General features: G+C 40.3%; 1 protein-coding gene across 1 annotated transcript in view; it reads right to left on the bottom strand.

The window, feature by feature from the left end:
* The window catches only part of LOC134677582 (xaa-Pro aminopeptidase ApepP-like), a 34,139-nt gene extending 17,171 nt beyond the window's left edge, over positions 1–16,968 (bottom strand). Inside the window, exons 1-6 of the mRNA XM_063536059.1 lie at positions 16,886–16,968; positions 5,455–5,504; positions 3,664–3,764; positions 2,842–3,013; positions 2,166–2,278; positions 999–1,134 (exon numbers count right to left, since the gene is read on the bottom strand). Coding sequence (XP_063392129.1) covers positions 999–1,134; positions 2,166–2,278; positions 2,842–3,013; positions 3,664–3,759 — 517 coding nt within the window. The 5' untranslated portion in view covers positions 3,760–3,764; positions 5,455–5,504; positions 16,886–16,968. The remainder of the gene's footprint in view (positions 1–998; positions 1,135–2,165; positions 2,279–2,841; positions 3,014–3,663; positions 3,765–5,454; positions 5,505–16,885) is intronic.

Genomic DNA, 16,968 nt, shown 5'->3' with positions numbered 1-16,968 from the left:
TGGTGTAACTCTAACATGATTTGTTGCCTATATTACGATTTGGTCAGGGGCATTTATATTCGTATAAAAATTCCGCCTCCACCAAGTTACGCGGTGTGTTCTACCAGTGGGGAGACACTCCTGACTTCGGGCAAACTCGGCTCCGTTCGGCTAAGCATTGTTCCGAGCAATTACTAGGGTTGCCACAACCTGACGTCCCTTTGCGTGCACGACCACAGAAAAGATAATGACTTGAATTTTGACAACCCTAAATAGCCGAAATGGATAGTGCCATAAGTTAGAAAGGGAATCATGATTCGACCCTGAACCGCTGTCAAACTTCGGTTTTGTAGGAAGTGTCTTTCTGTACGGTGTTTCTGAACGCAACCTTAATTGACCGAATGTTTCTATTACTTTATCCATTCACCGGTTCACTCACTCTCTTCTTTTCTCAACCCATACCAAGTTAACAACTCTCTGTATAAATTTAGTTGTTATAATGAAAATACATATTTTTCATTTATAAAAAGTGTTTTTACTTCATACCACAACACGGTAGTACTATTATGTATTCTGTGGTCAAAGTTAAAGTCAAAATGTACTTCATTCACGTGCGCCTAGTAACAAACACTTATGAATATTTATTAGGTACATATTATGTTAGTCTAATTATCAGAGCAATTTATTGACGTTAATATTATTCCATTATAACATTGGATTATTATTATAGAGATAAATATGGTTATACTATAGTTCGTTTTTTTTGGCATTAGAAAGAACTTGCAAGAAGGTAAGCGATCTTGACATGTCTTTTAATTGAAAAACGCTTTTTAAAATTCAAAAACTATTACTTATGAAAGCAGAAGAATATTAATGATCTTATTAGACTTATAATTGTTACATATTTGCCGTAACTTATTTTTAAAATGTGTTTTTCAATTAAAGGACACATCAAGCTTGTTTACCTTATTTCTAATGCTAAAAAAAACGAACTATAGGCTGGGAGGCCGTTACTTTACCTGTGTACTTGACGGAGAGCGGCAGGAGGGGGTGGCGCGGGCGGGGCGGGGGCGGCTCGTTCAGCTGCGCGCGCGCCGCGTCCACCAGGTTGCGCGGGATGGCGATTAGCTGCATATTCGCTTTCGATAACGCCGTCTGGAAAAAAAATATCACTGCTAATTTTTTTTCGTACCTACATCATAGTTCAAAGTTAAATTTCATCAAAATAAATTATTTTAAATTAAAAGAGGAATAATTTTTTTTTACTGCCTCGGGTGGGACTTGAACGCATGACCACTGGATCGCTAATCAGAGTTAGTCACATAAATCAAACAATAAAAAACATACAGGCAAAAATTTCCATAGGATATCCATAACTAGTTAAGCGGTGGTGGCCGAGTGGATATGATGTCCGACTTTCAATCCGGAGGTCGTGGGTTCAAATCCTGGCTCGTAAAACTTATGTACGAAATATCATTTGATATTTACCACTAGCTTTTCGGTGAAGGAAAACATCGCGAGGAAACCTGCATAATCTGCGGTGTCCATTCAGTAGCCAATTTGGCCCACCGATCCGGGTGCATACGGCAGACGTGTCCCACCCAATCCCACTTAAGCTTAGCGGCCTTAACACCCACATCTACTATACCAGTTCTGGAGCGCAGATCGGTGTTCCTAACCCGATCGGCTGAAATTATTATTCTCTTCATTTATTTTTCTTCTTAAGTTAGGTTAATTATAATATGGATATAAAAGTAAAATATAAAAACACTTACAAACAATAAAAAAAAAATTATAAACACATTATAAAAAACCTAACCTAGGGTGCCTAAATTATTATTATTATTATATCCATAACCTACTTGCAGCGGGGTCCACTCGTCCCTGGTCATGGTGTGAGGGTCAGAGCCCACACCATGACGCCGTGGTCGCCGCCACGGTCATAGCAAAAAGTTGTTATGAAGAAACATTTCCCGTCACAAGGAACCAGTATAGTATGGTCCCTAGTCACTAAGATAGCTTACTTGCAGCGGGGTCCACTCGTCTCTGGTCATGGTGTGAGGGTCAGCGCCCACACCATGACGCCGTGGTCGCCGCCACAGTCAAAGCAAAAAGTTGTTATGAAGTAACATTCCCCGTCACAAGGAACCAGTATAGTATGGTCCCTAGTCACTAAGATAGCTTACTTGCAGCGGGGTCCACTCGTCCCTGGTCATGGTGTGAGGGTCAGCGCCCACGACAGATCCTTCCACCAGGTTCTTCACTAGCCACTTCTCCATAGACAAAGTGTCCGGAAGAGCTGAAACAAATAATAAATTAAATATTTTTTTTTGCCAGCGTGTGATGGAGGGAGTGTAGTATATTCAGGGGGCCCACTGATTAACAGTTCGCCGGACGGTATCGGCCTGTCAGTTCTAACTGGTTGTTTGTTCAATTGGGGGGGGGGGGGGGGGTAGGGGGAGGGGCAGTTTAGGAGAACTGATGGAATTAGAAACACACTACGCTCCAGAACTAGAGTCGTAGGCGTCAATACCGCTAAGCTTAAGTGGGACTGGGCTGGACAGGTCTGCCGCATACACCCTGAATGGTGGGTCTAAATGGTAGCTGGGTGGGACCCACGGAACACAATAGATGGTGCAGGCCGGCTCGGCGCGGTGTTGTCATATAAATATGAGACGTAACCACTATACATAAGGCTCAAAGTCCTCTGACTCACACTGCTTCATCAGAGTCCAGAGCGCCATATCTGCCTCCTTCTGGAACTGCGTGTTGTAGCGGCCAACGCTCCACAACAGAGCGCGACACCGCATGTAAATATGAGACGTAACCACTATACATAAGGCTCAAATTCCTCTGACTCACACTGCTTCATGAGCGTCCAGAGCGCCAGATCAGCTTCCTTCTGGAACTGTGTGTAGTAGCGTCCGTCTGTCCACACCAGGGCGTGGTCGGTGGTCACCACCGCCGTGCCTGCTGACCCGGTGAAGCCCGACAGCCATTCCCGGCGGGCATCTGCTGGCGCGATGTATTCCGACTGAAAAAAAACCACATATCAACCATCATCGTCACCAACTTGGAATAATTCACGCTTTCAGGTGTTGCCCCTACACTTTTCGCTCGCTCTTTTTAGTGGGGTCATCTAGTGGCTTAAAATGGAAACTTGACATAATGCTACGCGCCAATGAATAGGGGGCTTCTGTGCTACTCTTTACAGTTCATGCCCTCCCTATTTAGGTATGTATCAGAGATGTTTCGAATATTCGCATCCGCATCCGCGGAAATCCGCATTATTTTCAACATCCGCATCTGCATCCGCATCCGCATAAAATCGATGCGGAGCTTATGCGGATGCGGATGTCGAACAAGTCGGTACAGAAACGTCTTAGCGGCGGCGTAAGACAAGTGCTAGGTAATTTCGTCATTAGTGTCATTACCTACAACGAAATCCTCTAGATACAGAAAAATCTGCCAAGTTACTGTTTATTAGCTTAGCGTTAAGTTAGGTAGGTAACGTTTCGTTTTTTTTACATAAAAATTATTAAAAATGAAATATTTGATGTTTTTTAAGTACCCAATCTTGACATCCGCATTCGCGGATGTGAGCCTTTAAATATCCGCATCCGCATCCGCGGATGTCAAAATATCTGCATCCGAAACATCCCTGGTATGTACTTATGTACTTACGTTATGGGCGTCGGCTGTAGGGACTATGTAGGCAGCCAGCGCGGTCGGCTGGGCCGCCATGAGAGCCCGCAGCGCTGTGAGCCGCTGCAGCGACATATTTGCTGAAAACAAATAAAACAATCTATTTTCGATATCTGGCGGAAGATTCTGGGGCCTATCAGAGAGGAAGACGGAACTTGGAGGCGAAGAAAAAATAGGGAGCTAGAGGAGCTGGTTGTGATGCCTAATATAATTGGCGAGATCAAAGCAACACGACTTCGCTGGCTTGGTCACCTGGAGAGGATGGGGGAGGATCGTGCTGTGAGAAGAGCGTATGTGGGGCACCCGGGGGGAAAACGTCCGTCTGGGCGTCCCAGATACCGCTGGAGTGACGAAGCCCAAAAAGACCTGTCCGCCCTCGGAATACCCCATACTGGCGTGAAGTTGCGCAGAATAGGGCAGAATGGCGCTCTCTTGTGTCAGAGGCCAAGATCCTCTTTGGGTCACTGAGCCAGTGATGTATGTATGTATGTATTTTAGATATATGCAAGTCTAGAGGTCCCACTTTGTAGCTTACCATAAGGACGAGATTTGCTTGTATATCTGTAGACGCATAACCTGTCAAAGCGTCTTATGGCACTACAAAATGGGACTTTTCGATTGGTAACAACACACATTTAGTCGTGTTTCAAGAAATTACGTCATTCAAAAAATTGTGGATGAGAAATATTTAAAATTTTATTAATGACATGCTAAAGGTACATTCAAGACATCGTAGGTACCTAAACCAAACAGTGAGTGATTGTGACTTTATTTAATATGATATAATTAAAATTATTATTTTTACATATTGTAGACAAAGGCGCAAAGGCTTCGGTGGCTCGGCCATCTTGAGCGAAAGGGGTGATCGGGCGGTGAAAAGAGCGTTTGAGGGAAAACCGATAGGACGCCGCCCGGTCGGTCGACCAGGTATCGATGGGCGGATGTGGTGGACGCTGATCTGCGCGAGCTCCGGGTTGAGAGCTGGCGAGAAACGGCACAGGACCGGGATCAGTGGCGAGCAGTCGTGTTGGAGGCCAAGACACACTTTGGGCCGCTGCGCCAGAGGAGTAGGTAAGTAAGTATATATTTTATATCGCAGGACATCCTACTTAAAATATATTTTTAATACAGTTGCTACTTTACGTAGCTGTTTAGCGTGCGGAAAGTTGGTTATCTCGAACTAGTGCTTTTTACTTTTCCAATTTTTTTAAATTTATACTTGTTCCAATTCACGACTACTTATTGATGAGTGTTAATATTAGTTTCCTTTAAACGTCGTAATCAGCATAAAAACCTACCGTTAATGTAAGAATACGAAAAATATTACATATTTCATATTTAATTACTTACCTCTTCATCATTATAACACGTTTATTTTTTAATATTCAATATTGAAAATTCCGTTCTTAATAAGTTGACTGAATGGAACGGAATAGCTGCCAAACGCCCATAGATATAATATACTTAAAGACGACGTCTAACCGAGCTGTCACTGTTACCACTTTTGTTTAGTGTACGATTAACAATGTTTTTCTTATTTTTTCGCAACTGTATTAAAAAACGTCGTTCGATACACGTGCGGAAATGTCATTCTTCACTCGTCCCGAGTCTTGCCACTCGCCTGCGGCTCGTGGCAAGATATCTCGGTACTCGTGAAGTAATGACATACCTTCCGCACTAGCATCGAAATGTACTATTTCCTATGATCACTTCTCCTTTTCAGTCGAGTAAAAAAAGAACAAAGCAAAGTAAAGAATACTAATTACTCACTTTCGTTTTGGGAATGGTGGGGCTGACCCTGGGTCACCGATAGTTGAACTCTGCAACAAAAATGAACTAGTGAGAATAGTTAAGAGTAGTAAAGTATGGAGATATAAATTCGAAATACTACCTAAATCTAAACTTCAATTTTTTGGGTGCGTGACCTGTACCCTAGTGTAAATTTCCTTCGATAAGTGTCATGTTTGCGTTAAGTGTCATTCTCATTTTGTATGGGATTTTGAGCTTCCAAAACATCCCGCTTGGCGCGCTGTTCAAAATCCCATACAAAAATAGACACAACGAAAACGCGAACGTACGTCACGCTATCGAATGAAATTCACACTAGTGGTTCTGTCCTTACAGTGAAAAATGTATGTATTTAGTATACTAAGCCTTAAAAATATATACAAAAACTTACAGATCATACGACCAACAGATATCAACTGCGACAAATCTCGCTTCGAGTTTAAAAATAAAAACATTACAATTTCATGAATGCACATTTGTGATGGGCCGACCGCGTTGAGAATAAAACAATACGGGGTTTTTCCTGCGGCTTTTCATACGATTTAACATGGTTCGCTTTACGACCAGTACGGATATGACGGTCGTTCTTGTCTACGTGACAGCGTGATAAAACGGTGTCCGTCACTTTCTATCCCACGGTGTTAAAAAGTGACAGTTATTTTATCACGTGGATAAAGATGGATAAAGCCATCCATAATACGCCGGCGGTAAATATAGACTTAGAATCAGTCTAAGCTATGTTAGCAACTCAGCATCAAAAGTAGCGGATCAGGGTGCCTAACCAAGATGCCAATCGTTTCCGCTACGCTAACGCTATCTGCCTCTCTATCGCACTAATATGTAAGAGTGATAGAGAGACAGAAAGCGTTTCATTATGGTAGGCAAACGATTGGCATCTTAGCTAGAGCCCCAGGAGGCGACGCTAAGAAAAATTCTAAATAACAAACTAACATACATACCTATATTTTAATAATTTACAACAATTCATATGGAGTATAGTTCATAAATATAGTTATATATACGCGTAAATGTATCTCGCTAATATTTAAAACAATAGGTGATAAATTTCAATACAAACGTCTTGTTGATCGCCAATTTTAAATAATAAATATGTCCTAACATCTATACCTAATTCCTTTAAACGGGCAATTCTTGTATATTTATTTATACACATATTTCGGGGATCTCGGAAACGGCTCTAACGATTTAGATGACCTTTGCTATATAGGGGTTTTTGGGGGCAAAAAATCGATCTAGCTAGGTCTTATGGCTGGGAAAACGCGTTTTTTAGTTTTGATATCTTGTTCGGGCAAAGTTGTGTCGCCCAGATATTAATATGTTAATTGTAAACTTACATTGCAAGTAAAACAACACATTTTAACATATTATTTACAAGCGCACTCGTTGAAGTCCATAACACTATTCAATTTGTCCATTATCCAAGCCTAGCTATCAAAGATTCATATATAAGCATAAAACTAACCTCACAAGTCACTGTATCTATTTCTGCGGCGCTTTTCTGAATTTGAACCTTAGTGCCTGCTATACAAGGTCTAATACAGATGGGATTTTTTAAAACACATAAGTCCTATTGATGACTCATGTGTTAGAGAAGTATACAATGACCTTAAACTGGTGGAATCCGTATCGAAAGTGGGACGTGTACAGATTACGAATGATACTCGAAATCAGTTGACCTAATGTACTTTCACGATTATATCTGAACGCAAGCCTTGGCAATAGAATCGTGTTTAGGAATTTGTGAGCGCACTGGGCGGTACAATATATCTGATTGCTATTACTCACTGGTTTAGCCATTCCACATCAGCGTCTCCCGAGAGTCGGCGTCTAGTCAAGTCTAAGGGTGTTGTTCGACGCAACGTTGGCGTAACTGCGCAGCACGCCATTTTCCATTGCGCTAACTAGACACTGACGCTCAAAAGACGCTAGTGTGGGGTTACGCTAGCTCGCCTTAAGAGCCCATCAACGTGCACACTAGCGCCATTGCTAAATAATCGTGATTATTTAAATTTAACGACAGGTATTAAAAAAAGGGGGCCGCTACGTACTGTATTGTGTATTTAAGTACCTTTTGAATACATCAAACTAGTTTTTGTGTTGCTGGTTTCGTCGATCTAGGAACTCAAAACAAAAACGGCCGTTTTAACTTTGGACGCATAGATTGACGAATCCAGCAACATAAAAACTAGTCTGATGTATTCAAAAGGTACTTAAATACACAATACAGTACGTAGCGGCCCCCTTTTTTAATACCTGTCGTTAAATGTAAATAATCACGATTATTTAGCAATGGCGCTAGTGTGCACGTTGATGGGCTCTTATGTAAAAGATGATTTGAAACTTACAATACTTAAGAGTAGGGTAGACCAAAGTTGGCAGCTATTTTGATAGCACAGACTGTGCAAGTGTTACCTAACGTCAAACTTCTATGAAATTATGATAAACTCTAACATATCTCATTTCAAAAAGGTGTTCCAAACAAAAAAAAACAACGGGTTGCACTCCGGGAGTGCCGACAGAAGTGAAAACTCAATGACTAGTCCAAAACGTCTGCAGCAATATGTATAATTGACCCATCCACCTTTCTCTTGTAAACTTTAGTTCCGCAATTGCTGGCCAGTGAACTTAAATTTGTAGCGTTAATTGTTTAAAATTCGAATAGAAATTGTAAAATTACCTTGCAGACCTCGCATCTAAATATATTTGGTCATGATATTTTGAGTTTTATTCACCAGTACTAGAGTTCACTTTTAATAGCCAATTAGCCATTTCATCAAGATGTAGCTTTATTGAATTATATTTTAGTGATATCAAGTTAGAATGTAACTGTGAGATCCTCGTATTTCAGCCCGTACAAGATTAGAACATTGAGCTTTATTGCTTAATATAAAAGTCCAGTTTTAATTGACCTGATTATGATACGTTATGACTAAAGTTCTTTGGTGAATATCATTGTCCGTTACACATGACGTCAGAGTTACGCGTTACGCTCGAGTTTATCATTTTTACCCCACCTCAAAAAGTGCACAGCGCCGCTAAAGACGTTTTCACTTAAAAAAACATTCGCGGGTATTTCGTATTATTTTACTTTTAATATGTGCCCCTACTGGCATTAATAGGGATACTTTCAAAAATTAGGAAAATACAGCATGTCTTCAATCTTCAACTATATTTATTTTGACTGGCGTATTATTATACAATTTAGGAAAAATCTTAACAGCGCGTTGTAGAAATCCCGCTCTGAGGGATAAGCGACATCTAGTTAGCATTTCGGGCACTATTTTTTTACACCGGAGCTGTCTAGACTTAGACCAAGCTAAGTTAACAGCGAATTTGATAGACCAGTGGCCTATTTTATAAAGCTACAAGTTACAATTTACAAGCGGAAGTCTCTTTCTAACCCTATGTGTTAGAACGAGACTTCCGCTTGTTAATTGTAACTTGTAGCTTTATAAAATAGGCCACAGGCTGTGCAAGTGTTACAATGTCAAACTTTTATGAAATTATGATTAATTCTAAACATAATTATTTCAAAAAAGGTGTTCCAAACCAAAAAAAAACAACGGGTTGCACTCCGGGAGTGCCGGCAGAAGTGAAAACTCAATGACATTGTAACAGTTTTTCGATCAGGTCACGTGTCCGTCTTACGAATTTTCAATCTGTCGGTCGCGTGACCTGTCGCGAGTTACATTTTTTCCCCATCACAAAAAGTGCACAGCGCCACTAAAGAAGTTTTCACTTCGAGGGTATTTCGTAATATCTTACTAATAATATGTGCCCCTACTGGCATTAATAGGGACACTTTCAAAAAATTAAAAAAAACGTGCGTGCCTTCAATTTTCACCTATATTTATTTTGCCTGGCGTATTGTACAATTTAGGAAAAATCTTAATAGCGCGTTGTAGAAATTCCGCTCGGAGGGATAAGCGACATCTAGTTAGCATTTCAGGCACTATTTTTACACCGAAGCTGTCTAGTGTAGAGATGCATCGGATATTCGGTTACTATCCGGCCATTATTTTAACATCCAGCCGGATATCGGATAGTGGTCTACTAGCCGGCCGGATACCGGATAGTAACATTGCTTGATTTCGGAGTAAACAAAATTGGAATAAGAAACAGTCACGGCTATATCGTACTCGTATATTATTTTAAAATTATTTAAGCATTCCTCTCACTTGCACGCGCACTCATTGCGAACCTAAAAACCGGGCAAGTGCGAGTCGGACTCGCGCACGAAGGGTTCCGTACCATAATGCAAAAAAAAAAACAAAAAAAAGCAAAAAGAACCGGTCACCCACCCAAGTACTGACCCCTCCCGACGTTGCTTAACTTTGGTCAAAAATCACGTTTGTTGTATGGGAGCCCCATTTAAATCTTTATTTTATTCTGTTTTTAGTATTTGTTGTTATAGCGGCAACAGAAATACATCATCTGTGAAAATTTCAACTGTCTAGCTATCACGGTTCGTGAGATACAGCCTGGTGACAGACGGACGGACGGACGGACGGACAGCGAAGTCTTAGTAATAGGGTCCCGTTTTACCCTTTGGGTACGGAACCCTAAAATGAGTCTGCGCGAACCTTCACTACGAAACAGATCAAAACCTGCATAATGCGCACCTGAAAAACCGAAATGTAGGTATAGTTCCGCCGGCCGGATACCGAATATTCGGCCAATGGTCAGGCCGAATATCCGGCATCCGGCCAAACAACTAACCGTTGCATCTCTAGTCTAGAGTTAGACCAAGCCAAGTTAACAGCGATTTTGATAGCACATACTGTGCAAGTGTTATCTAACGTCAAACTTCTAAGAAATTATGATTAACTCTAACATTTCAAAAAGGTGTTCCAAACAAAAAAAACATTCTCGGGTATTTCTTAATATCTCACTTTTAATATGTGCCCCTACTGGCATTAATAGGGACACTTTCAAAAATTGATTCACTGACCACAATCGTAGACGATATTTGACTGGCGTATTATATTTAGAAAAATCTTAACACCGGGTTGTAGAAATCCCGCTCTGAGGGATAAGCGACATCTAGTTAGCATTTCAGGCACTATTTTTACACCGGAGCTGTCTATATTTAACCTAGGGGTGCGAAACTCCTGACTTCGGCTAAACTCGGCTCCGCTCGGCTCAGCATTGCTCCGAGCAATTATTAGGGTTAACACAACTTGACGTCCCTTTGCGTGCACGACCACAGATAAGATAATGGCTTGAATTTTGACGGGTTATTCCCACTAGTTACCACCAAGTTGTTACTAGTGGTAACTACTGGGATTTTTTTCCCACCTTTTACCACTGGTAACTACTGAGAAAAAAATCCCAGTAGTTACCACCGAGTTGGTACAGTCAGCAGCAGAAGTTGCTATGCGGGCGGGGCGGACGGGCGACGCATTCGACGTCTTGGTAATGGTTATCTTTTGTCTATTATAGCAGCTTTTCCCAAACTACGGGTCTCGCCCACAAGTGGGGTGCGAGCGATTATTGACTGAGCCCTGAACTACTAGGAAATCTAAGGGTTACCAATAATGTTTTATGCCTTTTTAGGGTTCCGTGCCCAAAGGGTAAAACGGGACCCTATTACTAAGACTTCGCTGTCCGTCCGTCCGTCTGTCACCAGGCTGTATCTCACGAACCGTGATAGCTAGACAGTTGAAATTTTCACAGATGATGTATTTCTGTTGCCGCTATAACAACAAATACTAAAAACAGAATAAAATAAAGATTTAAATGGGGCTCCCATACAACAAACGTGATTTTTGACCAAAGTTAAGCAACGTCGGGAGTGGTCAGTACTTGGATGGGTGACCGTTTTTTTTTTGCTTTGTTTTTTTTTTGCATTATGATACGGAACCCTTCGTGCGCGAGTCCGACTCGCACTTGCCCGGTTTTTAAGCGGCCAAGTATTGGGCTCCAGAAAGGGCAGCTTTTGTTAGGTGGGTGCTCAGTCAACTTTGGGAACCACTGGTCTATATGTTGTTCCGTTGAGAAATAAAAAAACCTTAATAAAGTTCTTAAATCAGTTTTATTTATAAATACGTATTATTTTAGTTAAATACATGCTTCAGCAGACTGCTCATGGTATTGGTTACAATCACAGCACAATGTCTATGGTTTTATGGTCACTACCGTATTGACAAGGCCTTTTGCTCATTTCGCTATGCAAAAACGATGGTTATCGAGCGTACATTCCACTGCTGGGCCCTATTTCACCAACGTGACAAATGTCGCATTTGTCGACATCACTGTTACTGACGGCATAGGCCTCCATAGGCTACGGTAACCGCTTACCATCAGACGGGCGGTGTGGTTGTTTGCCACCAACATGTTAATTAAAATAAAACTCCACTATATCGCCAGTTAATAAGTATTTATTCTGCGAAGCTAATGACAATTGTCACAAGCAATACGACAATTGTCACGAAATTCCGACACAGAACTCATTTGCTGTCAAGAATTACCGAAAGTTCTTTGAAATCTTGTGACAATTGTCATCATTATCATCATAAACATCACAAGAGAAATACCTGTTTTTTGCCGATATAATAAAGTTTTTTTAAATAATACAATGATGGTGACAAACAGGAATACGGCCCGCCCGATGTTAAGCGATAACCGTAGCCCATGGATGCCGGTGACGTCAGCAGCAATGAGACTTGTCGAATTGTCGCACCTGTCACGTTGGTGAAATAGGGGCCTGGACTTAAAGAAGACTTGTCATTTAGGTAGGCTTAAGGCCAGTCCAGACGGGAACAATTATGCGCCAATCTGATTAAATTGTCTGATCAAATCAGTTGGTGGAAGCAAATGCCAATTTGGCTCTCCGGTTGCGACCGCCGATTAAGACCGACATTACCGATAAAATGGAGGTTCGGACGCAAGAATACCCATTTGTGACGCCAGTATTTGCGTTTAGGGGCATTTTCTTTTAGATTAGAGCACTCAAATGTCACCATAAATCTAAAATTGGCGATTAAATTGAAGATTGACGCCAATTTCTTTTCTGATCATCCTGTTTGGACTGCCTTTGTTTTGCTTTTTCATGTAAAAATAGGGACTGTCACTTGAGTTTCATTTAATCTCATATCTGAAATGCGAGGCGATTAAAATGGTGTCAATAATAAAAATCAATAACACTTTGAAAAAAAAATAAAGACATTTTGAACAATCTTTCCATAACAATTAGGCACAATATTATTTATTGTTTATAGCACTTTATTTTTCACTATGTTTTTTCTATGTATGTGTATTGTCTGTGTGTTTAAGAATAAAAAACTATTCTACTCTATGCAAAATGTACAGAATTTAGTCTGCACATTGAGAGATAGCTTTAAGTTTTTTTTTTCAAAGTATCATTGATAAATCATAATTTTTTTAAACCAACAATAAATTTTATACAAACTGCTACCCACGACCAAATTAACAAAAACTGAGCATATACATATATTATTTCCAGGTTTGTATAAACTAATATTTTAATTACAAGAGACATGATACAAAACGAAATCAAATAACAGCAAATATTTAGTCTTTGTTACACTAACAATTTAAAATTAACATTCAATACAACACAAATTATAGATATTGACAACAGAGATTACATTTTTTTTAGTTTTTCCGGGTGAGAGGCAGACAGCTATTTTTTTTTATTTGTAGATTCTTTTATTGTGTCCAAGTGTTGTATATGTTACTGTTCAGATCCTTATCATACAGACAAGAGATTAAACAGTATATTTCATAAAAATTCCTAAAGCTAACACGAGTTAATCTTTTGAACGCCACACGGCGCATCCATTTGCCGTGAAACTGACGCCATGGGGATAAAGCTTAGTTTTGTGAATAAATAATGCCAGCCTAAAATTGGGGTGTTTTTCAATAGTTTTTAATCAAAAAATTATCGACGGCAAATGCCGTCTTTGGCGTCGTTGTCACGATTGTGCGTTGACGTCAATTGCCGTCTGTGGCGTTCAAAAGTTTAAGTCACAATGCCACATGCAAGTAGCGAGTCTGTCAAACCTGGCACAGCCAGTTAATGTCAGAGTCAAGTTGCAAAATCATTATTCAGTCATTTCTTCAACTTATCGTTGATTTGTCCACTTCATCCATTATCCTAGAATATGGTTCTCTGAAATAAAAAAGAAACAAATTTAATAATGCCCAGTATTAAGGATTGGACAAGGGATAGAATAACAACACAAATAAGTTTTTGGCAAAAAAATCATTCTTGGTACAAGCTTTTATTGCTGACTGTACTTTTCTTACGACAGACAACTAATACTCATTGAGACAATTCTAAAAACCCCTAGCACAATTAGGTTGTGTTGTTTCATCACAGAGTTCCTATGGCCGCCTTCTGTCTCCATCATCAGATCAGCTTGATGGTACAGTCAACGGTAAAAATATGGGTGTAGACAACTTACTCAAAAATATGTCCCATAGTTCTTATATTCACTGACATAAGAGTTATGGAACATATTTTTAAAATGATTTGTACACCCATATTTTTACCGTTGACTGTACCATAATATTGCATTGTCGTCTGATTTACACATGCATTTTTGTATTTTGCATGCATGCAAATTTCAGCTCAATCGGAAACCGGGAAGTGGATCAAATTTAACTTGCAAGATTAAATTACAGACAGACAGACATGGTCAGCCCTGATAGCTTGTCACCATGCCTGTCACATTCTAACGAGTATGTAAGTGCAAAAGTGACGGGCATAGTGATAGAAGATAAAACCGGGCAAGTGCGAGTCGGAATCGCGCACGAAGGGTTCCGTACCATAAAGCAAAAAAAAAAAAACTGAAAAAATGCAAAAAGAAAACGGTCACCCATCCAAGTACTGACCACGCCCGACGTTGCTTAACTTTGGTCAAAAATCACGTTTGCTGTATGGGAGCCCCACTTAAATCTTTATTTTATTCTGTTTTTAGTATTTGTTGTTATAGCGGCAACAGAAATACATCATCTGTGAAAATTTCAACTGTCTAGCTATCACGGTTCGTGAGATACAGCCTGGTGACAGACAGACGGACGGACGGACAGCGAAGTCTTAGTAATAGGGTCCCGTTTTACCCTTTGGGTACGGAACCCTAAAAAATTGTACAGAATATATTGAATGATCTATTATCCAAGATTATCAAGTCAAATCAAATATTTTATTGAGTTTCATGTGTAATCTGATGACAAAAGAAAATCAACAACAAATAAAAAAAAAACCGGGCAAGTGCGAGTCGGACTCGCGCACGAAGGGTTCCGTACCATAATGCAAAAAAAAAAACACAAAAAAAAAGCAAAAAGAAAACGGTCACCCATCCAAATACTGACCCCTCCCGACGTTGCTTAACTTTGGTCAAAAATCACGTTTGTTCTATGGGAGCCCCATTTAAATCTTTATTTTATTCTGTTTTTAGTATTTGTTGTTATAGCGGCAACAAAAATACATCACCTGTGAAAATTTCAACTGTCTAGCTATCACGGTTCGTGAGATACAGCCTGGTGACAGACGGACGGACGGACGGACAGCGAAGTCTTAGTAATAGGGTCCCGTTTTACCCTTTGGGTACGGAACCCTAAAAACGGTATACCTGTATACCTTATTGTAAGCACACAAGGTCCATCGATGGTTAAATGTTGCTGTTTGTTATATGTAATTAAATAATTAGTTAATCAACATAATCATAATCAGACATTATCAGTCTGCTGGATTAAGATAAAAGCAAATGTGAATGCACCCAGGGTTTATTAATTAAGTAATTAATTTAAAGATTATCCTAATATTCACATTTTTCATTTAATTTTGTGTTTTTGATTGTGTAATTTTTAGGCAATTTATACAGGGTGTTTGGTACATCGTTTGCCAAATTAAAACGGCAGATAGGTTGACTCATCTAGCTATCACGGTTTGTGAGATACAGCCTGGTGACGGACGGACGGACGGACGGACGGACGGACGGACGGACGGACGGCGAAGTCTTAGTAATAGGGTCCCGTTTTATCCTTTGGGTACGGAACCCTAAAAATTACCCAAGTAGAGGGGTAATCCAGACCAAATAGAAACAGACACAGGCTAGTTTATTATAATTATAATGCCAACTTGTTTTTATCTCCAAATAGGTATGATGTAAGTGTGAACTTGTTGGAACAAGTCCAGATCAAAGTACATTGACCTCATAACAAATTTAGTTATTCAAAAACACAGTTGTTTTAAAAAAAAAAGACATGTCCCAGGAACATGCATTGTTCCTGTTATGCATAGCAATACAACCTTTGTTCAAATGTCTCGGGTGGTTATCCTATAATTAGTATAGAATACACTAAAATATGACATGACAATAGTTTTCACTCACCTCAGCATTCCATAGGCGCTATTGAGTTTGAATTATCACCATAACCACTCAAACTGCCTTGCCCAAACTCCAGGGCGCTTATTTGAGAGTCCGCATTGAATGTTGCTCCATAAGAATCATTGCTAGGCCCATGCACCGTCTCCATATTACCATCACCCGAGTCTGTCGCCGCGGCCGCGTCGGGCTCCGCCCAATTGATCTTAAACCTGGTCACTCTAGGCTCTGAAGCTAAGATATTCCTCACTACTTTGTCAAACTGGGGCTTCGCCGGCGGATTTTCTCGTAACTCTGGTTCCGCTTCTGTGTACTCGTTATTTATGAAATATCCGACCCTAACGAACTCCTGGCCTCTGTATGAACACGTTAGGAGCACGACAGTGACGCCTAAAGCGTCATTTTCTGGTATACGGGTCACGTCCGGCGGCGGCGCTTGGAAAACAAACATGTGTCTACCTTCAGGTATAGGCCCGACGTAAATCGTGTCTAAAACTTGATCGTGCTCTTCCGTTTCCGCTGAACCGACGTATATCATCTTCCATTCTAGGTCCTCCTTCAGCTCTTCTATGCATTCAAAGGTCAATTCGAATTGAAACGGGTTGAGAAAAGGGCTCGGATTGTCGAGAACAACGACATTGGTTATGTGGACCTTGGCCATTATTCCACGTCCGCACACAAGATTTCTATGTTTTTCTAGCTCGAATCGTACCAGAATGCTCAAATTGAGCACTTAAATTATTCCACACTGATTTTTTAACGATAAATACCTCGGAAACCAACGGAAAACTGTGGCGACGGTGAGAAATGACAATTATTTTGGCGGTTCGAAAGGTCACGTGACCAAAATAATTCGCGATAATAGCGCTGTTGGTGGCGGAATGGGGAACTAGAATAAAAAAATATAAATTTTGACAGCCGTGACGACTTAGAAAACAAACGTTTGTCTTCAAGTGAAATTTACAATAAACAGCTTAGTTAGCAGGCGGTAATCATAATAACTATGGAAGATTAATAATTAGTACAACATTACTTACGGTTTTCAGTATTTTTAATATTATTTGCGCCAGCTTATCACATTCACCAAACGTCAAGTCATCCACAAACAACGAGATGGCAA

The sequence above is a fragment of the Cydia fagiglandana genome, chromosome 26 (genome assembly GCF_963556715.1).
Source record: "Cydia fagiglandana chromosome 26, ilCydFagi1.1, whole genome shotgun sequence".
Lineage (NCBI taxonomy): Eukaryota > Metazoa > Arthropoda > Insecta > Lepidoptera > Tortricidae > Cydia > Cydia fagiglandana.
This window is presented reverse-complemented; position numbering and strand designations above follow the sequence as displayed.